This window comes from Sminthopsis crassicaudata, chromosome 1, assembly GCF_048593235.1.
Source record: "Sminthopsis crassicaudata isolate SCR6 chromosome 1, ASM4859323v1, whole genome shotgun sequence".
NCBI lineage: Eukaryota > Metazoa > Chordata > Mammalia > Dasyuromorphia > Dasyuridae > Sminthopsis > Sminthopsis crassicaudata.
The window spans coordinates 494,989,915-495,017,185 of NC_133617.1; the positions used below are offsets into that span (position 1 = coordinate 494,989,915).

At 34.4% G+C, this 27,271-nt stretch overlaps 1 protein-coding gene across 6 annotated transcripts in view; it reads left to right on the forward strand.

The window, feature by feature from the left end:
* Nucleotides 1-27,017, forward strand: part of LOC141550609 (aldehyde dehydrogenase 1A1) — an 81,387-nt gene extending 54,370 nt beyond the window's left edge. For 5 of the 6 annotated variants that reach the window (XM_074281426.1, XM_074281427.1, XM_074281428.1 and 2 more), the window contains 6 exons: nt 7,302-7,404; nt 9,541-9,725; nt 14,823-14,987; nt 19,833-19,990; nt 23,303-23,377; nt 26,396-27,017. In XM_074281426.1, the coding sequence (XP_074137527.1) occupies nt 7,302-7,404; nt 9,541-9,725; nt 14,823-14,987; nt 19,833-19,990; nt 23,303-23,377; nt 26,396-26,468 (759 nt within the window). In that variant the 3' untranslated portion in view covers nt 26,469-27,017. Of the gene's footprint in view, nt 1-7,301; nt 7,405-9,540; nt 9,726-14,822; nt 14,988-19,832; nt 20,011-23,269; nt 23,378-26,395 lie in introns of all 6 variants that reach the window. The other variant, XR_012484645.1, reaches the window with a different exon arrangement.
* The last annotated feature ends 254 nt before the right edge of the window (nt 27,018-27,271 follow it).

Genomic DNA, 27,271 nt, shown 5'->3' on the forward strand with positions numbered 1-27,271 from the left:
TGGGGTATTTATCCTTTCCCAGGGAAATCTGTAGAAGCAGAACAGTTAACACTGCAAAACTCCATTTGTCACACTATCTAATCATTTGTATCTTACTATGGTCTTCAAACATACCATATGAGCCAGAAAAGCAGTTTAAAGAGAGTTTAGAGAAACAACTCTTTATAATTGAATTTCATGGCCATTCATTGTATTTCCTATTTTCAAGGAACTGCAGTAGGTCTGGGAGAAGGTAAGCTCCTTGAAGGCTAGATTTCTTTCACTTTTGTATTTAAATTTTAGATGTCTAGCACAAAATCAGACACATCATAGATATTTAATAAATGCTTGTTGATAGACTAATACTGGGGTGGCACTCTTGCTAATCCCCACCAAATTGTTCTTCCTTATTGTGTTTGTCATAAATGGAAATGCATCAAAATAAGCTTGAATTCTATGAGCATGAACCAACAGACCAAGTTGGAGAGGCTCAGGTGGACTCCACAATTACTGTGCATGAGTCACATGTATAAGAGCAGACTTTGATTACAAGTGAATCAAAGTCAAAGTCCTCTACGGAGTGATAATGCCTATGCCCATAATATAATGATGGATACCATGATGACTTGCAAACCAAACCTGGAACTTGCTTTTCAGTTATCATTTCATAGAAACTGTGGTGGATGATATGATAGGGCTAACAAGGTCTCATGTGTCTATAGCGATTTAGAGATGAACAAAATGCTTTTCTAACTAAAGTTCTCTGAAAGTTTGCCCAGGCCTTCATGTCAAAAACCCTGAAATTTGAATCCAATTTCTGTCATTGTTAACTGCAAAATATTCAGTAAGTCATAAATTCTCTGTATTTCAGTTTTGTCTACTACAAAATAAGGGGGCTGGTAAACTCTCAAGTCTCTTCCTGTTATGGCCTTCTGTGAGTTCAGTAATACAAGTGGAACTTGTCATCACTTGATCTATATATTACAACTGTATTTTCATTTAAAAATTTTAAAATGCCACAGCAATTTAGAGATCCTATTAAGTTTATTGGAAACATAAAATTGTACCTCTTTTGTTTTTGAAAGTTTTGTATTGTAAAGCCTGTCATGAGTTTATGCTATTTGTCCATGTCACAGAAGTAGTTTAACATCTGCCATTAGCATATTGCTTCAAAATTCATGAAATCCCATGCGGATTTCTTATTTAATCCTCACAGCAACTTTGTGAGATGGCTATGTAGCAATTATCATTCCTATTTCACCCAAATGGAAATAGAAGCTCAGAGAAATTGAGTGACCTTCCATGGTCATAAAATCAGGTCTTCCTGAATTCCAGTGTAGCTTTCTATTCACCACACCATATTGCCCATATTGCCTCATATGGGGTGTTCAGGATAAAACAAGTTCCTGTGGTATGAGGGCTTACTGAGTCATCCTCAAGGACCTTAGCATCCAATCAGTCATCCAACTCCCACCTATGTCTCCAAGAAGCGGTGATATAAGCAGGAACCATATCCCAGTGAAACCATATGGAGAGATGAGTAAAGCCACTTTGAGAGTCACCAGAGATCTCAAACACAGAAGGGAGTCAGGAGGATGTCTACCCCCAAGCATGTGAATAATTTCTACCAACAGAATGAGGGGATGAGAACAATTTGTTCCAATAGCCAGGAATCAGACTCTGTGGAGTGCTTAGAGCTTGGTCAAACACCAGAGATGCCAATTATCCCCTACATCCTTGTCCATCACCAGTCATCCTCACTTTTGTCTTGTCCTGACTTCAATTACTCTGGAAAAGAGAGCAAGATTGATGACTTCGTGTAATTCTACTCTCTGAAATCTATCTCACATATAAGTCAAGACATCATACTGTGCTATCATTGGTCCTCCCTCAAAACAACACTGCCTTATATAATGACAAATAGCACAGAGGTATTTGAGGATATCTACCATTTTGTCCCATTTAAATATTTGAGCAGTTCAAGTTCCGATTTTTTAGAAGATATAGTGGATTATAGTGTTCTTGGTTGGGTTTTCTGGAGGTTGTGGAGCAACCTTCGTTTCAGCTCAGTAATCACAAGAGTAGCCCAGGTGTTAAAGTCCAAATCCTTTATTATCTCCTTCAAAATCTTGTCTCCTTGCCTGGGGCTTCAGCTAACTTTCTTAGAGGCCTTCAGGAATCTTGTTTTCATGGGAGAAGTGAAGGAGGAGAGCCTGCCACCAAGGTGGTGTGAGATGAAGTGAATGAATCTGAGTCCAAGGGCTTGTGCTTCAGCCTCCAGTCGGCTTCTCTTCCCTAGCTCTGATTCTGTTCTCAATCCCCTAGAAGAGCCACCAGGAGCCTGACTGAAGGTGGAAATGAAATCTCTTTCCTTGGCTCAGACAGCTTGGCTTATATGCTCTACACTGAGTATCAACCAATCATTATATCACTAGGGAACCATTATTTGTTGTAAGATTAAATCAATCATAATTAACTAGAGAACTATTAAGCACCATGCTGAACTAGATAACCATTGTCTCATCAATTCCACTTAGTTAGTACCTTGTAAGAATCCTTGTTTCAAGTTCAGAGTTCTGGCCCATAACAAGGAATGATTTTCTGGTTTAAAAACACTAAGCAAAGTTTAATTCTTATTTCTCAATTGCATTCTACAAATTTTTCTCAATATAGTAAATTCTTATTGCGTGCTACAATTTTTTACTCCATCTAATAAATTAGTTTAACATCTTTAGGTACCAGCAATGTACTACTGATTGTGGTTTAATTTAGATACTCCCAAATGTTATAGAATTGGGGAGAGTGCTGGCTTCTCAACAACTTTCATTTCAATAATAATAATAAATAATAATCTTAGAATAAAAAGGGACAAAAGATAGTGGAAGGAAGGTTCTTGGTTTTCTTAATTAAGTGTAGCTATAGAATAGGAAAATTGGGATGGTATTTCAGATGGGTTCCAAGCCATTGATTGCTAGACTTATTGAACACAATTCCATAAAATTTTCAGCAAAACTAAAAAAAAAAAAATCAGGTATTATAATTTATTGCAACATTTATGACAAGAGCTTTTATTTTATTTTTTATGCTTTTAGAGATGTATGCACTGATGGTGCTGTCTCCAAAAATACAATCAGAGGCTCACCTTTTCACTTCTTGTATATGTTTTCCTTAGAGAATCTACCCAAATGACAAAAAACTTTTCTTTTGTTATCTCTTGGACATTTATGCACCAAGTAAATGGCCCAGCTGTTGTCTCTCATTCTTGCCATTAAAATGACTTTTTTTTTTCTAATCGGATATCCTTAGTTTTATTACTGCTATCTTTATGAAAGTTATTGTTGGTGGCATTCTATAGCTTGTTTACATAAATCTCATATGTCTCCATTGACCTTCGGATTATTTCTTATTTAATTATTTCTTAGAATATTGCTGAGTCAGAGGTGGACTATTTCAGGAGCAAACATTTTTGTGTCAGTGAGAGCACTGTACATTTTCCAAAACGTAATGTAGACTTCCAGTTATTCAAGAATCCTAGTGGATAGGAAATGAGCACAGGGGAAAGTATACAAAGGCAGTATCTTTGAATAAAACTTCCAAAATTGAGGAAGATTATTAAGAATATGGATTTCTGAGGAACTTGCCCCCCCCCAAAAAAAAGTATTTAGTGCCAGCATATACCTGGCTTTTATATATACTTGATTATATTTGCTTACATTAATGATAAAATTTAAGCTTCTTGAGAATAGGAACTTTTTTATTTTTGTTTTTGTACCTCTACCCTTTAGCTCAGTACCTAGAATATAGCAAGTTCTTAAAAACTGCCTCCTTGGGCTCAAAGTTCCTTTTCCAATTCTTTACATTAAAAAGGATATTCATTTCTGAAAGAAGGGAAAGGATATCACTTAATCAACAATTATTGAGCACCTACCATGTGAGGTCCTTTGGGAAACAGTTATAGCATACAATCTTGATTCTCTATAAGCTTATTGTTTGATTGACAGAGGAATTATTCAATCAATAAACATTTATTAAACATTTTCTATATGCCAGGCACTATATAAATGCCAAGGATACAAAAAGTTTTTTAAAAATCAAACAAAAAAACCACTTCATGTTCTTAAAGAGCTTATACTATGATGGGGAAACAATATATAAATAAATATATACAAAACAAGATAATTAGGAAATAATTTTTAAAAGGGAAAATATTTGGAATTAAAAGGGTTTGTTGTTTTGTTATTGCTGTTCATCCTTCATACTTAGAGGATCAATGACATCAGGAGGGTGATGTCTTACATGTTAATTGGACTTAAAGGAGGCATAGGCATACAAAGTCATCAGCCTCAGTTTCTCCTCTAGTTATCAAAGTCCAGTAAGATGACGGCCAAAGATGCAGTAGGAGAACTTAGTCTTTTTTAAACTAAGGTCTTCCCCAGCTCTCAGTTGTCTGAGGCAATACCCATTCAGTAGTTAAATGATATGTAAGAATTGAGGCAAAAGATAGCCTATTTTACCTCCCCCCCAAAAAAAAAATCTGGGAAGGAAAGACCCACAGAATTTCTGGAATGAACAGAAACAATTGCTGTTTACATTTACTCTGAGCCATCAAAATTCAAACAATGAGCAAGTAAGACTTGGGCCAAGCCTAATATTGACCTCTCAGTGAGAGCCAGTGATTTGGGTTTTGAAACACAGTGAAGTAGCTCTATTTGAATCCCAGTGGGCTTTATCAAAGCCTGTTTTTACAAAACTGTATTTCAAAAAATCATAAATGAAAACTGCATGAAACAAAAAGTTATTTTTTTCCAAAACAAAAAATAACAATACTTATTATAAGTAGGGAAGAAAAAAATTTAGTACTCAACACTCCCAATAATATGGAGTATAAATAATCAAAACTTATATTCCAGAAGAGGAGGAGAAGAGATAGATGAAGAGGAAGGGATGAGGTAGAAGAAGAGTAGCAAGAGGAAGATCTAGTATTACTAGATCAAAGAGTATTAGGGAATACTCTTTGGGGAATACTGGGGAGTTGGGGAATACCCCAACAAAGTGTTGGGGAATAAGATGTCAGATGCCAAAAGGCAGGTGTTGGAACTAGGTTATGATATACAAAAAAACTTCATTTTGTGGCAAATATATAGTGTAAGTACTATAGGAATTCAGATGAATAAGAAATTGTTTTTCAGGATGATAAGGGAAAACTTATAGCATCAAAGCGCTATAAAACAGTGCATACCCTTTGACTCAGCAGTGCCTCTACTAGGTCTGTATCCCAAGGAAATCATAAAGGAGGAAAAAGCACCCACATGTGCAAAAATGTTTGTAGCAGCCCTTTTTGTGGTTACAAAGAATTGGAAAATGAGTAAATAAATGCCCATCAATTGAGGAATGGCTGAGGTAATGGAATACTATTTGTTCTATAAAAAATAATGAACAAGCTGATTTTAGAAAGAGTTACATGACCTGATGGTGAGTGAAACAAGCAGAACCATTGTACACAGCAACAGCAAGAATGTGTGATGATTAACTGTGAAAGACTTGGTTCTTCTCAGCAATTTAGTGATCCAAAGCAACCTCTATAGACTTAGGACAGAAAATGTCATCTTCATTCAGAAAAAAAGAACTATGGCGATTGAATGTAAATCAATACATGCAATGTTCACTTCTTTTTTCTGGTTTTTTTTTCTCCCATAGCTTTTCCTTTTGCTTTGATTTTTCTCTCCCAACATGATTCCTAAAGCAATATGTATAAAATAAATATCTAATTTTTTTTAAAATGGAGGGAATAAGTTAAATGTTCTAGATAAGAGGAAAAGATTATGGAAAGGCACAGTAGTAGAAAAACTTACAATGGCTCTGGGGGCCAGTGAGGGATCTGATTTGATTTCAATAAGGATTTACATAGAATAGTGAAAACTGTGCTACAAATGAAAAAGTTGCCATAGATTTTTATATGGAAATGTCCTTAGATATTATCTAATTCTAACCAAAGACTTTGTCACACTTCTCTTTTTAATAATGTTTTCCTAATAACATATTAAGACAGTTTTTAATATTCATTTTAAACAAATTTTGAGTTCCAAATGTTCTCTCTCCTCCCCCACTTCCCGAGACAATAAGCAATTTGATTATACATGTGCAATCATGCAACACATATTGATTGACATATTAGGGATATGGCAAAAAGAGCTAATATAAATATTTTTGTACAAATAGGTTCTGCCCCATTCTTTTTTTAATAGAGTCATTATTGGATCAAAGGATATGCACAGTATGGTTGCCCATTGAGCATAGTTCCAAATTACTCTCCAGAATGGTTGGGCCAGTTCATGATTCCACCAACAGTGCATCAATGTAATGTTCGGGCTAGCTTTCTGGAGGTCCTTCGGACAGGCTTTGGTCTTTAGGTAGAGAAGCGATGAAGGCAGGAGAGCCACCATGAGGCTGGTCAAAAATGGAATGTCTCATTTCTAGTCCTTCTAAGCCCTTAAATACCTTGGTATGATTACATCCTTACAGCACACTATGTAGGTGTGAACTAGAGAACCATTACATCACCAGGCTAAGTACTAAGTATATGTGTACTAAAGAACCATCATCTCATCAATTCTACTGAGTTAGCATGTTGTTGTAAGTATTCTTGTTCCAAGTATACTTCTCCAAAATTCCAGTCTTCTACACATTAATATCTCAACTCTCCCACATCTCCTTCAACATTTATTATTTTTCTTTTCTGTCATATGAGCCAATCTGATAATTATGAATTGGTACTTCAGAGTTGTTGCATTTCTCTAATCAATACTGATTTAGAGCATTTTTATGTGATTATAAATGGCTTCCAATTTCTTCATCTGAAAACTATCTGTTCATACTTGCAAGATGTAGCAGAGTTGGAATTTGAATCAGATGCTATGATGTCCAGTTTCTTTCCACTGAATCTATATGGATCCCTCACTTCAAGTTTAATTGTGATATCATCGACCCATCAAACAGTGGTACATAAGAACATGCTAAAATACCATAAGAAGCTCTCAATCCTAATCCTGTGCTCTGGGATTCCCAACTGTCCTCTCTACACTTTGCTCAACTACTTTTTTTGTTCACATCACACTTTTCTTCCTTAAAACCATGTGTCTTTGGGCAAAGAAAGCTTTTATAACTAAAAATATATTAACATTGGAAGTAAGATACTCTGTAATAGGACATTTTAATTATTTTTCTCTAATGACATGATTCTCTTTTTATTATATAAGTGGAAATCTCAATCAAACATTACTTTTTAAGAATACTCAGATCACCTTCTTCATGCTTCATTTCAGGTTGGCAAGCTAATCAAAGAGGCTGCTGGGAAGAGCAATCTGAAAAGGGTTACCCTGGAACTTGGGGGAAAGAGCCCTTGCATTATATTTGCTGATGCTGATTGTGAGTTTGACTAATATTTTTATCTTTCTTTTCCCTTGATTTGTATCATCTGACCAATGTTGTTGAGCTAAATTCTCAGTGAATCTTGCTGAGTTAATTTCCAATCTTGAGTAAGTCTAATAAGCCTTAAAGTCAGAAGTGAGAAACCTTGGATTTGAATCCATGTTCTATCATTATACACATTCAGCAAATCATATTTCTCCCTCCTTCTCCTCCTCCTCCTCCTACTCTTTCTCCTCCTCCTCCTTCTCCTCCTCCTTCTCCTCCTCCTTCTCTTCCTCCTCCTTCTTCTTTTTCTCCTCTCTCTCTCTCTCTTTCTCTTCTCTTCTCTTCTCTTCTCTTCTCTTCTCTTCTCTTCTCTTCTCTTCTCTGCTGTAAATAAAGGAGTGGGACAAAATAACTCTCAAGCTCCATCCCATGCTGGTGTTCTATGTGTTCAGCAATAACAATATAAGTGCATACCATACCTAATCTCTCTCTCTCTTTCCCTTCTTCCCTCCTTTCTTTCTCTCTGTGTGTTTATGAATATATATATATATACACACACACATACTATATATATACATACACTATATAATCTGATATATATGTTGTAGACTTGTTTTCATTTTGAGTTTTTAAAAATGTTATAGTAATCAAGAGATCACATTCCACTAAAATCTCTTTAAGAATGGGAAAAAAAAAATAAAATCCAAATTCTATTTGTAGTGGATAATAGATTGAATCAAATGAAAAGCTAACATTGCACTAACAACAGGAGGATTATTAAAATCAAATCTAAAAGACATTTGGCCCTTTGATTCATTACATTCTACCATGATCCCCTCTATATTTTACCTGTATAGCTTTCTAGATGATGATTTTCTGTTAGTGTTTTTAAAAGGCTTTTTTTTTTTTTAATGTGAGAAGCATGTGAGAAAATGGCACCTTTTTTTTGCTTTAAACAATCTTATAAAATCTGGTACTAAAGCAGAGTTATCATAGAAGCTTCTAATCCAAAAACTATTGAATAAGATGCAACTCCTTTGGGGGCAGGAAATAAGTAAATCTTAATAGTTTAGTAAAGGGATTTTTAAAAATTATAAATTATCCTACAGTTGTGTTTCAGCTTCCTGGATGATTAAAATTTAAAGAAGGCTGCATTGTCTTAAATTTTGATTTAAATAGTAATAGCTCATAATTGTCAACAGTGATATAGTGTGTTAAGTTTCACAAATTATTTTACATATATAACTTGATGCTCCCAGCTTTGTGAGGGAGGTGTTATTACTATTCCCAATTGGCCAGTGAGGAAATTAAGATTTAAGATTTAAGCTAAATAACCAAGAACCAAAGCCACACAACTTGTGAGTGATTAAATTGGGATTCAAATTCAGGTCTTCTCAATTCCAAGTCCAGGACTCTAGCCACCAAACTAAGCTGCCTCTCACTTTCAGAAATAAATAGAAAACTCCCATATTATTTTTAAATGTTCATGCCATTTTCTACATAGTGTGCAAACAAGTAGAGTTTTATATTGAAAGACTTTTTTGAGGCATTTGATGTTTTAGGGAGGCAAAAATAAAAAAAGATTTCAAGTATTAAGTAATTTTTAGCTTCTTGCACAGATGTCACTTTTATAATTGTACAATTATTGTTTGTACTTTATTCCATTCCAGACTGATTATTCCAATCTTTACAGACTGATTCTTTGATACTATTTAACAGCCATTTCAAGTTGTTTTTTCCATTACCCAGTTTTAATGCAGATCCCAAAACAAATGGTAACAATTCCAAAATTCATTTATACTATCTGCTCTGTATTTTAGGGAGTCAAAAAGCATTCTGTTTTCTAGATAGGAAGGGTAAACAATTTTTATATAGTACCTACTATGTGCAAGGTACTGTGCTAAATGCCTTGCAAATATTATCTTATTTGATCCTCACATCAACTCTGTGAGGGGTGCTGTTGGTATCCCCATTTTTCATTTGAAGAAACTGAGGCAAACTAGAGGTTAAATGACTAGCTAGGGTCACCTAGTAACTAAATGTCTGAGGCTGGATTTGAACTCTGACCATCCTTTGTAGAAGATCAACTTTTAGCAGAGAATACTTTTTCTGCAACTAACCTACAACTTTGCACTCTTTCATTTACAGTGGATAATGCCGTGGAATTTGCGCACCATGGCGTGTTTTACCACCAAGGCCAGTGCTGCATAGCAGCATCTAGGATCTTTGTGGAAGAATCAATTTATGATGAGTTTGTCCAGAGAAGTGTAGAACGTGCCAAGAAATACACTCTTGGGGATCCTCTGAATCCAGGGGTACAACAAGGACCGCAGGTTGGTAAATGAGGAAGTACATACGATAGAAATCACACCGCAAAATAAAGTATGAGTTTCACTGCGTTTTCTCTATAGGGATCTAATTGTTCTTAGATATGAGGATGATTCCTTCTTTGATATCTTTGAAAACTGATGGGAAAACAAGTTGGAATGATATTTTAAAATTCCAGACTTTGCTCCTCTTGCCATATTTTTAACACTAACTCTTGAAAACAACTAAGGCAAATTTAGAATTAAGACTATGAGAAAATTTTTCTACTTTTATAAAATACTACCAAATTAAGTGGCTGAAACAAATTCTCACCAGTGTCTTTTGCCTTCTCTGTTTACCAAATGAAAACTATGTGAAATTCACTCTTTTCTTCCCAGATATCTTGTTTTTCTCCCCTTAATGTCCACAGAATATGTTAAGCTACTTTGTGTTTACACGTTACTTCTACTCTAAACACTGCAGTTACTCTGATCAACTGATTCAGCACCTCACAGTCACTCCTGAAGATGGTCATGTCCCCCTCCACCACATGCAAGGTATAATCGTTTGTACCTTTCATTTGGGCTACTAAAGCCAAGTCTTTTCTTCAGCAAGTTGGCTGCTTTTTTTTGGGAAAAAAATTTTCATATATATATATTATCAAACTACTTTTTTTTTCTTATTTCTCAGACTTTTTCCTTTTCCTATTTGTACCACTCATCTTCTTCAGATTGACTATATCAAACATTTAGTAGTTTGTCTCTCCACCTGTGTCCATGATATAATTTAAATACACACTGATTTTCCTTGAAGTAAATCCCTGTGTTTCTCCCATGTCCATGTAGACCCAAACAATTCTATTTTTTTTATTACTCCAAGTGAAAAACAGAGACCCATAACCGCTATTCCTTTTTCAACCAAATCACCCAACAGAAAACTCTTAGGATTTGGACGACTTTATTCATGGAAAAATGTCCCAACACATAGACATTTTTACAATGAAGCAGTATTTCCATTTTATCTCTGCCATTTTGCAACTGTCCAATCCTTCTAAAATATTTTTTCAAGGAAGTTGACTAATTTGACCGAATTTGGTAAGTAAAGGGGAATCACAATATTTGTTAATTTTGTTTTATGATTTGATCTCTTACATCAGAATATCAGAAAATGACAGAAAAAAGAATTATCATCTGTATTTTCAAGGGATTTCCTCAAGGGTATATATATATTTTAATTGATTTCTTCAGAGTAGATATTTTAAAGATGCATGTTGGGGAAATAAAGAAGAATTTCTCCAACTTAAAAGCACTAAACCCAAGACAGCTGGCTATGGAACACAAATTGCAGTTCTCCCAACTAGATAGACTTAAGGGACCTAGAAATTAGAAGAAAACTCAAATGTTTTATTGCTTTCAAAAGAAAGAATATATAATTCTCTAAGAAACAGTTTGTCTGCCAGTAGGCAAACAGCTCATTAGACCTTAATCCCCCAAAATAATGAAAGATTTTATCATAGATTGCATTTAAACCAATAAGTATGCTGAGACCAAAAAAAAAAAAAAAGCCTGAAACACCCCTAGGGCTTCCTCACAATTTAAAAATCCTTTTTGTTGTCATTGTGGGAAAGAATTTATCATAAAGCAGACTCCATTCACTTAGAAGATTTGGCCTATTGCTTCATCCTCCCATTTGATGGGTCAGTTCTTAAGACTCTTTTCTACTGTAAAGACAAAAGAAAAATTTTTATAGTTTAGTGTTTAAATCTGACCACAAAATTGTAAAATAAAATAAAGTTGAGAGAGAATTCACTGAGAATTGCACTGAGAATATTTACCTGAAATTGATTATGCAATGTCAACTGTATGAAAGATCCAGTAATCCATTCTCTTACCCACAATTTTAGTAATCTAACAACTCCCCGAGTCTCAGGAGGGACCTAGTCCAAGCCTAGCTAAGTCTGGAATATTTCAGACACATCTGTCATCATGAAGAACCCTAAAATTACTCCATGACTCAAACTGGGGAACAGAATTTGAATCAGCTTCTTTGATTCCAAATCCAGTGTTCTGTTCCAATTCCTATTCTCAAGAAGCCTCTAATCTACTTCAGAAAAGCAAGAGATGAATTTGGACAGGACTTCTTAGAAAAGGGGGTTTGAGCTGGGCCTTGAGGAATGATGGAATTTGTAAAACCAAAAAAAAAGCCAAAAAAACCAAAAAACACATGTGTGAGAGACCATTCCAGGAAAGAGCAATTTCATGAGCAATAACAAAGAGGTGACCAACAGCTTGATATATATTTTAGAGTCATTAAAAAGACTAGCCTGTGGAGAAGAGGGTACTTATATGGGGAGTGGTGGGAACTAAAGTAACATATAAATAAAGGGTGTGGTCAGATTATGAAGGTGTTTGAAAGTGAAAGCCAAGATGAAGATTTTTGGCTTGATGAAGTAAATGGTAAAGATGATGAAAGCGATATTTTACAAAGATTAGTCTGATAAGCTTCTTATATGCAGAATGAGTTGGAGAAGAAAGAAAGTTGTTGCAATAGTAAAAAGGCTTGAGATAATTGGACTAGAATGATAGTAGCAGGAATGGAGGGGAAGGATCAAATATGAAGGACATTTTATAGTGGGAAGTAGGATAAAAGGAAGAGGAAAATGTCAAGTATGTCTCCAAAATTTATAGTCTGAGATGATAAAAGAAACATTATACCAAGGCCTTAGAATTGATTGCATGACATGGGTAGCGTGGACAGACCACCTCCCAGCATGATGTGCCCTTATTATTTATTTGCTTGATGAACAAAGCAGAATTGAAACAGAATAGCTCAGAAGAAACACAAGATGACTAAAGTTAGAGAAGCCACCCCAAATGTTCATAGGAACTATTTGTGTCCGAGCTGGGGAAGAGCACTCTGAGCTTGTCGTGGTCTGATCAGCCACAGTTGGACACACTGTAAACTCAAGTCTAACATAGTGATGCCATTTGGGTCCTTTTCGAGAACAAAGGACAACCTCCAAACCACCAGTGACCAGGGCAGACAAAACTAGTCTGCAGAATGGAGGAAGCCGTGTAGAAGAAAGAAAATTATGTTGGGTGTGAAGTCACAGGACCTGAGTTCAAATTTCAGATCTTCTACCTTGTGACCCAGGGCAATTCACTTAACCTCATCAAGCTTCAACTTCCTTTATTTAAAATGAGAAAACTGGGCTAGATGGCCCATAAGATTGCTTCCTGCTCTAAATCTATTAAGTTACAATTTGTAATGTCATTTAGAAAACATACTAGACTTGATACTCTGCTCTTCCACCTACTATTTCTGCAACTTGGGACTTCTTTTGGCTTTAGATTCCCCATGGTAAATAAAAGGGTAATACTAGATAACCTCATTGGTTTCTTCCAGTTTTAAATTTATATTCCCAATCATCCTGCTTTTTTTGTGAAGTGACCCCCTATAGGCAATTGGTATTATGGCGATAGAACACAACTGAAAGATCTGAAGTGGAAAGGCAAAGTTGTATTCTTAGGTGGAGAGTTCACTGTCTGGTTTCCTAAAAGCTAATAATGGTGGTAGCAGGAGAAACTGATCTACCAGTGCCCTACTTTGGGAAGCCTGCCATGTATTCTTTGGCTCTCTTATTCTCTTATGGTTTAACATGAGTTACATAATAAAAGAAGAGGAAAGAAAAAAAAAATCTTCCCATGGTAAGAAAGAATAATGAAGATAGGAATATTTGAATATATTTTTATGATAATTGGGTGGGTTTTGTTTTTGTTTTGTTTTTTGTTTTTTTGAAACAATCTACTTTGCCTGAACTAGAAATGTATTGGCCACAATGATTCTGATTCCACTGCTAATAAATGTGAGAGCTTTAAACGTACTCCATTTTGAAATAGTCCAGTTTGTTCTTTCTTAGGAAGGCTGGCGCATCACCACACCCAAGTCTTATTTTTTTTAATGCCACAAAGAACGTATTGAATAAATATCTCCTAAGATCATCTTCTTGAAAACAAATCTTCAACTTCTTAGGCTGACAGGCTCATATCAGTCAACAGATTCTTAAATTTCTAAATAGAATTATGCCTGGGTTTTTAAAAATATTCAAGCATGTGCTCACCATTTATCTTTAAATGAAACTTGAAATGAACAACTATAAAAATATGAAGTGATTTATTTAGTAAATAGGATCATACAAGGGACTAAGAAAAAAAGACAGGCTAATAAAGTATGCCTACTTGGGGGCAGCTAGTTGGCACAGCGGATAGAGAACCAGCCTTGAATTCAGGAGGACCCGAGTTCAAATGTGATCTCAGACACTTAACACTTCCTAGCTGTGTGACCCTGGGCAAGTCACTTAACTCCAGCCTCAGAGAAAACAAAACAAAACAAAAAAAAAAAAAAAAATAAAGTATGCCTACTTGATACTTATAATGATTGGGATTTAAAATAGAAAAAAATTAAAAGCAAATGTCAGTGACATTCATTTTAATAAAAATATTATATGAACTAATCTGAGAGCAGAGGAAGTAAATAAAAGAACTTGGGATCAACTACCCTTCTAAATTGTAGTCCCAGATCTAAACAACTCTACTAAATTAAAGTCAGTATAATTGGGTTTTCTCCTTATTATACTTTTTCAGCATCTTTGAATAGATTATAATCTATTCTATAATCTATAATCTGGCTAAATCATAATTTGACAGAATTATATTATGCTTCCATAAGGATTTTAGTGCAAGATGGTTTAGAATTCAAAACTTTGGGCATTCATAAAGATACTAAAGGCCAACCAAATGAGGTTGTTTAAACATGGTGTATCTTTTCACCCTTGAGTTTGGCAGGTGTTTAAAAAAAATTTGAATTAACTAGCCATATGATTTCTCAACACTAATAGTTTTATTATCAACAACAATGACAATTAACATTTTATGCATTAGTTTAAGATGTATAATTAAATAAAAAAAACAAAATCCAGGAGAAGAAAACTATTTTGATGTAATATTTGATTTTTAGCAATATTTGCACTTTTTAAATTACAATTTCAGGAAGGACTTAATTATTAATTGAAGTTTCTTTTCTTTTTTTCTCACATCGGCCCCACTCCTCATATTTTCATGAAGATTGATAAAGAGCAGTATACCAAAATACTTGACCTTATTGAGAGTGGAAAGAAGGAAGGGGCCAAACTAGAATGTGGAGGAGGACCATGGGGAGAAAGAGGTTACTTTATTGAGCCCACAGTTTTCTCTAACGTTACTGATGGGATGCGCATCGCCAAAGAAGAGGTAAGACTTGGTTACATTCTGTTTTTGAAGTTCCTTTCTTTTTTGTCCACACTCTCCCAACAGATACCTCACTCTGCTTTTTGTTTCACCTTAATTTGCCTCTCTTAGTCATTGATGCAGTTTTAGCTGTTACCATCTAGGCTGGGAAACCGTCACCTAAACCATCTGGCAATAACTATGTATTATTGCATGGCAGTTCTCAGCTCTATATACACAGAGAATAGAAAGGAAAAAGCTCTCTCTACATGTTAAAAAGAAACCTTTAAAAATAAAAGGCTATATATACATGATTAAGGATTTGCCAAACCTTATAATAATTCCCCTTATGGAAGGAATTGCTGATTTGGCCTCAATTTGTGAATCATCATTTAAAACACTGAACCCATTTTAAAAAGAGCAAACCAAGAATGTTGTATTGATCTATTAATGTTGTTATAATTTCTTTATAAATGACTGTTGTAGAAATGAGGATTTTACTTGATTTAGCATTGACTTTATCACTGAACCATTTCTCTGACCAGCAATGTAATGATGTAACAAATGAGATTGTTTCTCACTTAAATTTTTTTAAATGCATTGTTTTGTAAAGCTTCTGCCTTAAAATGTTCATATCTTTAGGAAAAAGGTCAACTTTTAAAAAACCAAGAATCTTATACATGGAACAGACCTAGGGATGCCATCTAATCCAGTGCCCTGACTGCATGGTTTGCAGATAATTAAGCCAATCAGAACAAATTACTTGTTTGTTTGTGGCTGTAGCATCTGTAGAGATGAACACTTCACAGCCTTTATTTATCAGGCTAATGTTTCCATGTCCTTGACTACCAAGAGGTTTTCTTTTCTATCCAATTGAAGTTTCTGCTTCCCCTTTCTCTTCCCCTTCCTCTTATTCCATCTAATTAGAAGAAAGATGATAATCATGAGATAACATGTAGGTATCACTCAGAGGATTAGAGTGCCTTGTATTATAAACTAACAGGAATATAGAAAACCCATTAATTACATCTTCCTTGCAAAATTCACCAATATCCTTGAAATTATCTCCTATAACTATCTTCATGTTTTTGACTTATTCTTTTCCCACAGACTTTTTTTTCATATCTTCACTAACTGAATCACACTGTTAAAACCATCAGATGACAGAACTAGAGCAGAGAGAGAACCAAGAAGCCACTGATTTCACCAATGCCAGGAATTCCTTTCAGCAAAGGCAGATCTAAACTAGGGGAATGAATAAAATACATTATGAAGATTAATGAACTTGTTAACAGCTAATAAAGTACCAGGAGCTAAATCTGAAATCAGATGTTCCTGATTTTGAGCCTTTCACTTTACACCATGATTAATTTTAAGTTAATCCACTCATCCAATTATTAACACTTCTCAAATAGGTAAAATCACCAATTCTTCCTATAACTAACTGATGACAGTATGAAAGAGTATCTAGTCATCCCTTGCTTTTTTTTTTTTTTACTAGACTACCCTGCTTTTGCTGTTCATTTAATTTTACTCTACCATAGCTCTCTGTTAAAGTTGCATTCAGTTCTAGTGCTTTGTATGAGTTCATTTTCCTTTCAAAGATGAGCATAAAAAGAAAATTTATTTACCTTTACTCAAAAAAGACTTAGGTTCCTATGAAGAATTAGCCTGGCTTTTTCATGTTTGTGGCCCAGACCCAGATTGAAGTTGGAAGAGTATGTTTAAAAGGGGGAGGGGGAAACCTCCTTCTAAAAAGGATCTATGTGTATGTATACATGTATGTATTTACATACACACAAATATATGTAATTTTATAGTTATATAGTATACATGCTATATGTCTTGCTTATATATTATATGTAAAACATACAATTAAATCATATTTATATATTATATGTACTACATTATACTTTCTAATATCTGTAATATAATTAACATAGAATATTCACATCATAAAATATATCATTTATTTATATTATTATATGAAATGTTTACATAGTATATATTATATATAGTATCTATGCTATACATTTATATATAATTTTGAAGTGGTTTTTACATGTGTTACATGTATACATTTAGAGAAACTTTATAATAAATATATTACATTTTCCATATATAAAATTTCAGAAGTCATTTATATATATACATATATATATAACATTATGTGGTTTATATATCTTTATATAATTTTTAAAAATAGATTTCTATCATACTCTTTCAATTTCAGATACTTTAAACATATGTATATGCACATATAGAAAACATAATATATTAATGTGTTATAATAATATGTGTTTTATATATTATCTATTTTGGCCATATTTTTAATTTGTTTTATTGATATTTATTTTTAATATCACAGTCATTGATTTCTCTCATATTACAAAAAAGCAAGCAAATTCAACTAATAAAATGATTTTCTGATAGTATATGCAACATTCTGTCCTTGTAAACTCCCACTTGTCAACAAAAGAAGCATTTTCTCAGTATATTTGTTTGAAAAGTTCTGTTAGTTTTTAGATAGCCAAACAAATATAGGTGATAATGATACAAACAATTCAAAATTGTTTTCTGCAATTGTTTCTAGAGACAGAAATTATCTTTTGATTATCACCTAATTTAACTCACTCCTTTACATTTGTTAAAAAAAAAAATTTACTTATATATTTGTTACCTTCATTTTCCCCTGCATTCTTTCCTCTCCCTCTCCCACAGAACCATCTCATATGACAAGTAATTTTAAAGACCAAAAAAATTTTTTGGAAAAAAGAAAAAATAGCATATCTAATCAATACATTGAACAAAATTTTAAAACATATGCACTATACAATACTTGTGGGTCTTTATTGCTGACTTTTCACATGAGGAAAAAGACAGGAGTCTTGCTTAGGGTAATTTAGCCACATTAATCCCCCACACACACTCCCTGCTCTAGCCCCTCCTCTCCCCCCCCCCCCCCCACACACCCAGAGATTTACTTTCCAAACTTATTTTTGTTTTCTTCTTGGGCAAGTCCTAAAATGGGCTTGTATTACCTAAATGAATAGCAATTAAAGGTTTCAAAGAAGTAATCCAGAAACTCTTCTAGTGGTGAGGAAAACACAATCAAAGATTTAAACTATACTATAGATAATCCATAAAAAGGCAATTATGCACTGAAGGGATTTCCTGTATAGGGAGGTGGGGCTGGGTTGGATAGCTTTTAAGATTCTATAATGCTACAAAATGGGAGGGTTAACTATACTTCCAAATTGGAGGTTTTCCAAAGTCTTCTATAGGAACCCATGCTGGGGCTGTTCTCATCATTTTCTGAGCACTATCTCCTGATAGATAAATAAAGAGGTACACTGATCTTTTTTAATCACATGGGCAGAGTTAAGATTTGTACAAAGCCATCACAACATCACAAAGCTCTGATCTGGCCCTGGAGCCAGAGGAAAGAAAACTTTTTAAATCATTCTGTAACTCACTTGTTCCTGAAACCAATGCTCACATACTATTGCCACAGCCAGATTTCACAATCACCAACAATCAGGGCATACAACGGGCTCTTTTTTAACGATAGTGGAACTGGATGAGCAGGGCCACTGTGAGAGCTAAAAATGAGTATTTGAAAATATTTCAATGTGAGTGAAGTTTTGCAAAGTAGAAGTGCCTTTCCCCCTGCCCCACTGTACCCCCACACCCTACCCCTATTCCCCAAACTGCCTGAAGAAGAGAGATAATGAGATGGGAAATGTACTGAATTGCAGAGGGAAGAAAGGGAAATAGGGATAATGTTGTCAAACCCCCCTTTATAACAAATTGAACAAAGTAAATGGAAAAAACAAAAAAGGACTGGGTATATTAGTTTATAAAAACACAAGTACTATACCAATTTGAAAGAGTTACAACTGGACTATTTTTTTTTAATTCATAAATATTCCATAGCTTCCCTGCCTTGAGTCCTTTTGAGTTTTTCACAATTTTATATTTCTTAGTTTCTGCAGGATCCCAGGAAAATGCCTAAGATATTGGTTCAGAATTGTTATAGCATACCTGGAAGATAAGGACTTAGGGAGGACCCCAAAACCTGCAGATGACCACAAATACTTAAGCATTTATTCTGTTCATTGTAGAGCAAATGACTATTTAACTTCAGAGAGGAAGCTCAAAGGAATCTCTACAAATATCTAAAAATCCCAATGCATTTCTGAACCATTAACATTTATCGATTACAGTTTCCCATATAACTTTAGACTTAATATCAAAATTGAAAATATATAACCAATAGATTAAAAATAAAACTCTATTGAACTCTGGGGCCATACATTCCACACAATCATTCCCACTCAATTTAAAAAGTCAAACATAAAAATCCGTTGGCTTAGAGTATGATCATAAAGAACCATAGGGAATTGAGGTGTGGACCGAAGGGGTAAACATTCATGTCATTCCTTGGTTTTCCCTGAATAACTTCCCCCTTTCTCAGTACAAAACTGGCAATGTGATTGATATCAAGCTCTGACAACTAATCAAGGATAGCCACCTAATCCTAAAACCTGCTCAGTCAATTAGCTAAAATGAGTGCTAAAATAGTCATATATAGTAGTAGTAGTTATATAGTTAAATAGTCATATAATTAAAAACAATTGACATCTCAATGAGTATCTAATCTTCCATGTGGTCAGGCTTGTTTTCTATGGCTTTCATTCCATGCAAGTCTAATAAATCATTTTAGAGGAAGAATGTTTTAAACAGGTGTTCCTAAATGAAATGTGAATTCTGAGATTAAATGCTACAAATTTGGGGTATACAAAGATAGATCAAAAGCCTCCCTTCATGTCCCTCCCCGCCTGATCTCTCCTATTGCCTTTGGAGCAGATTTTTGGGCCAGTCCAACAAATCATGAAGTTTAAAACAATTGATGAAGTGATCGAGAGGGCCAACCATACCCACTATGGCTTAGCAGCTGGCATTTTCACCAAGGACCTTGATAAAGCTATCACAGTTTCCTCTGCCCTTCAAGCTGGAACCGTCTGGTAAGTCAGTTATTATTGACGTGTCCTTTTGGATTATAAGACATCTCAAATGACATTAACGAAATCTTGGACATTTATTTACAGAATTAAATTTCTCTTTCAAACCAGGCAGCCTGCTGGGACGTAACCTTTCTCTCTTCTCTGAGCTCCTGATAATTTTATAGATAATAGACATTATAATTTAATTGAGATCTGTAGACTCTATGTAGTTTATTTCTTGAAAATATTTTCCTGAAATTGGTTATTTAATTCCAGCTATTAGAAAGGCAAGGTGGTGTTAGTAGATAGAGATCCAGACTTGGAGTCAGAAAAAATGGCCTCTGAGAAATAATAGCTGTAGGACAAGACAATTAACTTCTCGTATCCCAGGAACCTCTCTATTAACAATAGTTGCTATTAGGAGTTGCCTGACAGCACCAGCAGAGGGAGTTTCTAGGTAACAGAGTTTTCTGTAACTGATGAAATCACAATTCTAGAACAACCAGAAAAAACAGTTATTTAGCAGCTTCAAATGGTGAGCACTATGCTAAGTGTTATAGAAGACATTAGCAAAATATATGGTGCGGTCCTTATACTCAGAAAACTTTTTCTTTTTTTATTTTTTATTATAGCTTTTTATTTACACGATATATACATGGGTAATTTTTCAGCATTGACAATTGCAAAACCTTTTGTTCCAATTTTTCAGAAAAAATTTTTCTATAAAACATAAATTATACATACAAATGTATGTATATATATATTATGTACATCATTTATGTGGGTGAATGGGTGGATATGTGTATATAAATATAATTTTTTATGAATTTTCAATGAGGAAATTTCTTCTACCAACATACACTGGTACCTTCTCTGCTATTAATTTTGGAAAAATTGCCTGGGACAGTGAGAAATTAAATAATTTTCTTTGTGCCACTTAGTGCAAGTATGTGTAAAAGGTAGGATTTGTTTTTTAGAGGTTAGAAAGGCATTAAGAATTACCTAATCCATCCCCTACATGTTAGATGCAGAAACTTAGACCTACAGGTAAAGTGGCATTCTGCTTTCACAGATGATAGAGTAGAGCCAAAATTGTAATGTAGGTCCTACAACTTGAAATTCAGTTATACCTCTCCTAGAGCACACAATAACACATAATTACAATATTATTGAATATCATTGTGAGCTTGACAGTTTTTTGTGTGATTTATACACTCTCACATGGTATGCTGATTTTTGAGATCTCATTCTGATTTCAAGACCTGCTTCTTATTCATTTTCTATCCTGCCTTAAGCTAGTACAAGTAGTCATTATTTCTTGAGCCTTCTTATCCCAAATTGCCTTCATACTTGTTTCTACAACCATCCTCCATCACATTTCAGAAAAACTTTCTATATAATAACAAAATACGGTAACGAGAGCAGTCCACAGTTCATTTCCTTCTTGGTCAGAGTCCCTACTTCCTGTTTTAAATCTTTGTGCTAAGAAACCAAAAAGTCTTTCTACCCATGAAGTACTACTCACATTAGTCTCTTAACTGTAGGGAAATTTTTTTCATTTGACTTCCAACGATTTTTTAACATTTCAAAATCATCCCTACTCTCTAATCTTCCCAGTAGTCTCCAAGTTTCCCTTCTTTCCTGTTACAGTGGAAAGAGTACTCTTTGGAGGCAGAGTTCAAATCACATTTCTGTCACTTCACATGTGACTTTGGGCAAAATATTTAATCTTTCTAAGCTTCATTTTCCTCATCTATAAAAATGAGATCTTCCACTAGATGGTCTCCAAGGTCCTTTCTAGCTCTGAAATCAATAATCTGATGATGGCTGCTGAGCAACAGCTCTGGTAAAATTTTCCCAAAGGAGAAATCAGTATCAATGTTGTTAATTTTGAACACCTATATGTTTCCTGCAATTGAATATTTCTTAAGTTTCCAACCTGACTATATTAAATTGACTCCCAGACTAGAAGCACAGACATAGGAATAAACACTTCATCCCCCCATATACACTGTGTCCATTAACAATGATAAACATAAAATAATAGAAATTTTGATAAGAGATAATGTATGCCTGCCAGATAAAGCAAGGTGACATAAAACATCAACCTTAATTAATAACATTTAAGTCCCTGGTCAAATAATTTTTCAGTATTAAAAACTCAGAGTGCCATATATATCCTTATGGTTTGTATTTCTAGAAACAGACAAACTGTTCTGGTAGTTGGCTCTTTAATGATTTCCTTTCTTGTACATCACGATGGCAAAGATATTAGATTAGATGACTTCCAAGGTTTCTTCCAGTTTAAGATACATCATGATCACCTTCCTAATCAAATCTACTAGATCCCATAGACCTAGCAATACAAAGTATGGAGTCAAAACTAAATCTCCAGATTTTATTTAAAAATTCATCCATTCAAATTTGTTTTAAATTCTATGAACTTGTATGGCATACTTTGGGAACTTAGTTGTTCCCAGCTATATTTAAAACATTGCTTTGATGTTTTAGGATACTTTCTCCATTCATTTATGCTGCTGATCTTTCCCACCTCCAACCTCAATCTTAAGTGGTCATTATGCCCATATTTCTTAGGCTAATAACATGGAGGGGATGAGGGAAGGGAAAAAGATCACTTTGTGGACACTATGTTTTCTGAACTTAAGGAGACTGGTCTTGGATGATGAACACAGTCTGTCACTAGAATCATACTGAGAAACTTTTAGGGTGAGGGAAAAAATGATGAACTTAGACTCCACTCTTAGCATAGATCTCTTAATAGGACGTGGGAGACAGAAGTTACCTCTAGTTCTCTATCTAGTTATCTCAGCAACAAATTTGAACTCAAGAAAGTGTTTTTTCTTGACCCCAGGCCTACCATTCTATCCCCTGAGCCAACTCGTTGCCCATAAAATAAATTACTTTGTAAATCGAAATGCCTTTAGCTGACCTGTCAGTTTAAACTAAACAGGTGAAGTGTGTGTTAACCATCTACTATGAACTTCATGGAAAGGTGAGTATGCATTTAGAGAGTTGAACTCAAGAGTAGGGAGAACTTAAATTCAAGTCTCTCCTCTGACATAATTGCTATATAATCCTTGACCTTTCAGGGACCCAGGCAACTCTCCAAAAAGTTGCAAAGCCAGTGCCAGAATGTGCATTGGTAGCAGGAGTTTCTTCACTGGTAGTTGAAAGTGTCTAACGTTAACTAGAGAAATAAAAAAGCCAGTCCAAAAATTTTTTTAAATAAAAACAAATCTCACACATAATTTACACCCAATAAACGCTTTATTGGATCAGTTGAAATAATATAAAATATTCTTGCCTTTTTAGGGTAAACTGCTATAGTGTGGTTTCTGCTCAAAGCCCTTTTGGTGGATTCAAGATGTCTGGGAATGGGCGAGAATTGTAAGTATGGGGGGCATTTTTTGTGGTTTTTCCAGCCAATTCTATTAATATATATATATATAATATATATATATATAAATTATAAATAAAATAAGAGTGTTGACATCATGTTTCTGGATTCTTAGGAAAAAATCTTGAGTCATTAATTTAACATGTAACTGTATTTCTCATTCATTTCCAAAATGGTTCATGAAAATTTAGGTATAAAAATAAAGAAATATAAAACCATTTATATTTTACAAGCATGCATGTAGATGTATGTATGTAGACATTGCATATATGTATTTATATATGTGAATTTATATGAACCGCTGTTCAGTTTTTTTCATCATATCTGACTGTGACCCCATTTGAAGTTTTTTTGGCAAAGATCCTAAAGTGGTTTTCCTTCTCCAGCTCATTTTACAAATGAGGAAACTGAGGCAAACCAATTAAGTAACTTGCTGAGGGTCACCAAGCTAGTGTCTTGAGGTCAAATTTGAACTCTGGACTACTCTATTGCGTCACTTAGTGGCCATATACACCTATACATGCATAATAGAGGGACCAAATGCTCATGGTCATTAAAACAAAAAATACATTTTGGTTTTTATATAAACTCATGATTATAAGAAAGATGCAGCCCTTTCTGGCTTTTAAAATATAGAGTATGCATGATTATTTGTGTGCTATATACATAGAGAAAGGCCCAGGCTATAAAGGAAAGCATTTTGAACAGGAAGATTGGCATCTAGTTCCAGCCATGTCACTGAACTGTAAGAACTTAGGCAAATCAGGTGACCCTTCCAGACTTTTTGACAACTAACTTTTCTGGGGCACATTTTTCTCATCTATAAAATGAAAGAGTTGGATGGCTCTTAATTCTAATTCTAAATCTGTAATTCCAGAGTCACATTTTAGAATGAGTGTGGAGGGAGGTAGAAGAATCAAGAGGATAATATATAAAAATGAAAGACATCAGGTCCAATCTTCATTTTTTATATGAAGAAAATGAGGCTGAGGGCAATACAGAATCATGATTTGTATAAGGTCACAAAGGAAGTATATCTGTATATTCATTTGTGCCATGTATTTGATGCACTCTAATGTCCCTTTGGGGATTGGTTCTATAATAACAAGTACTCTGTGATATATCAAAAAGGAAAACCATGTGGTTTCTCAAAAATATTTATTTAACTTTTAATTGAAGTGACTTAGAGCCAAGTATAGCTGATTGACTTGTGCATATCAAATCTTAGTTTATGCATACAACTATTATTTAAATCAATTAAACAATTATTTACCAGTCATAGGTAAATAGTAGATTTAAGCTCAAACTACTCTGCCACTACATAAGTTTCCCTGGAAACCAAATTTAGGAAGTTTAGCTGGCAAGTTAATTTGACATAATCTTGATGTCTTCCAACATAATGGTCACCAACTTTTAAGTGCTCGCTAGTCTAACAATGTTCTTAAAATGTGATACCAGAACATAATACTCCATTTATCAAGGCCTTATAGAGTCCAGTAGATCTTATCACAGTTGCTTAGTCTTGGAAATTACATCTGTCTTAATGCAGCCTAAAGAGCCAGTTAATAATTTTGTCTATCATATTTCAATATTTTTCAGAATAATTGTTAGCCCATGCTTACTCTTATTTGTGAAGTTTAGTTTTTAAAACCCAACTTTATATTAATTCCTGTTCAGTTTCAATTTACTAATTTGGCCCAGCATTCTAAACTGTTGAGTTCTCTTTGAATCTGCCTCCTCCAATGTGTTAGCATATCACAAATTATTTTATACTGGTGATAAGAACTTAAATTTACCTTCCCTTTATCTTATTTTTATAATATTTTCTTTTTTATAATTATTATGTGCTTCCTGTTTTGCTGTATCCATTTTGTAATGTTTCTTTGAACCAATATTGGTAATTCTCACTAGAATTAAATTTGTCTTTCAAACCAAACAATAACTTAATAAGTTACTTAATATTATTATTTAACTTACTCATATTTGGAAGCTGCTTTCTCACTTGTGGTGAAGATCGAGCTTTGTCATCTTTAATATAATCTGAAAGATAAATGTACTTTGCTGTCAGGTATTTTAGAATCTCTTTTGCCCAGATATCCCATGTGAAGTATCACCCAGATACCAACATGGGTGAAAGCAAGCATTTGATTCCCCTAAAGGTCCAGAGCAGGATTTCTTGACCTTGTATCCATAGACTCCCCCGGGATGCATGGATAAATTTCAGATGATCCATAAATTTGGATGGGGAAGGGGGAAGTACATTTTTGTCTTTTACACAACAGAGCAGACCACACATTCTCCAATGTGATTGCTTATGTTTACAATGCTCTTCGTGTCCACTGCTAAACAACCCCTGACTATCTTCTGAAATATAATACTATCTCATCCCACTCCCATTTGCCGCCATCTGCCAACTATTTTGGTTATAGTGGCAAGATTCACTTTGCATCTCACTTTGAAAGCATTTCCAACAATGTCAATCTTAGATCTAATGAAGTACAAGTACCTAGTATACAAATACAAGTACTTTGGCTATAATCTAAGTGTTAATATGAAAACCCCCTAATTTCTCTTTAATAACCCCAAACTAGTCTCTATACGGGTTTTCACAAAGGAGCTTATTAGGTCAAGTAGTGCATCTACTACCTGATTTTTCTAAGATAAATCAGTTTTCAAATCACTTTATACTAATTCTCTTTAGCTCATACCTATAATTTTGTGAAAAATGGCAACTTTCAATGTAGAAATATGCTCTCCTGATTCAAATAATCAACTCATCTGTCATTTATTCCCTTTAAGAGTTATTGGGAGGCATTTGCCCATGTCCACTCAGCTAGCATGTCAGCAGCAGTTTCAAAATGTGGTCTTCCTTACTTTGACTTGCCCCCCAGTCATTACCCTATCCAGATTCACACCTACCCTAATGAATAGTGCCATGTTCATACTGAGACACTGACTATAACATATAGGTGACATCTTAACTGTTATTTTGGATTTTTTGCCCCTAGGGGAGAATATGGTCTCCATGAATATACTGAAGTCAAGACTGTCACAATCAAGATTTCTGAGAAGAACTCCTAAGAATGCTACAGGAGATGGAGCTGGATTTCTATGATGGCAAAGTAGCTCTTATCCAACATCGTGAAAGATTTCGCACCTAGCATCATTATATTCCTGGTTTAAAAAAGTAAAATAAACTTTTAGTCACATTAGCAGTAATAAGTAACATCTAGACTATGTGCTTTATGCTGAAAGACTCCTTTATCTGTTGATGCTCATGTGAACAGTGAATCGCATTCCAATTGACAGTGGGAGATTTTGACACAAGATCTCTCAAACATTATTACAGTCATGAGTTTTCCTTAGTAGATGCTTCTTGTAGAGTTTGAGCCATTTAAAAAATGTGAGAGGGCCAGTTGTATTGCTTTTTATTTCTATTAATGATTTACTTGAAGTTTTCTGCATATGTTAACAACAAAATAGATGTAGTCAGTTTGCTTGTGCTGTGAACTCTTTCTTGTCTTAGGAAATGTTTCCTCAGATGTCAAACCCATGTCTAATGAAGTAATTTATGCCTGCACTGCTTAACTGTAATCTGAATATAAACTTCATTAAAACAATCTTACATAATCCGTTGTATATGTTGAAAGTGTAAGAACAGATCTTCATTGTGGGAAGTAATGCAAGACAATTTGCATTGAATTGAATGTGTGTTTTCTTTTAATCAAATACTCAAATCCCAAGATTTTCCTCATAAGAATTTTTTTTAATTTCACTTAAGTCTTATGATTATCAGGGCAAAGAAAATTGAGGGGGAATTGGTGAGAGTGGAACATGGAGAAGATGCTGATAGTGCAAGTTATAAAATCATCATTCTTCATGGG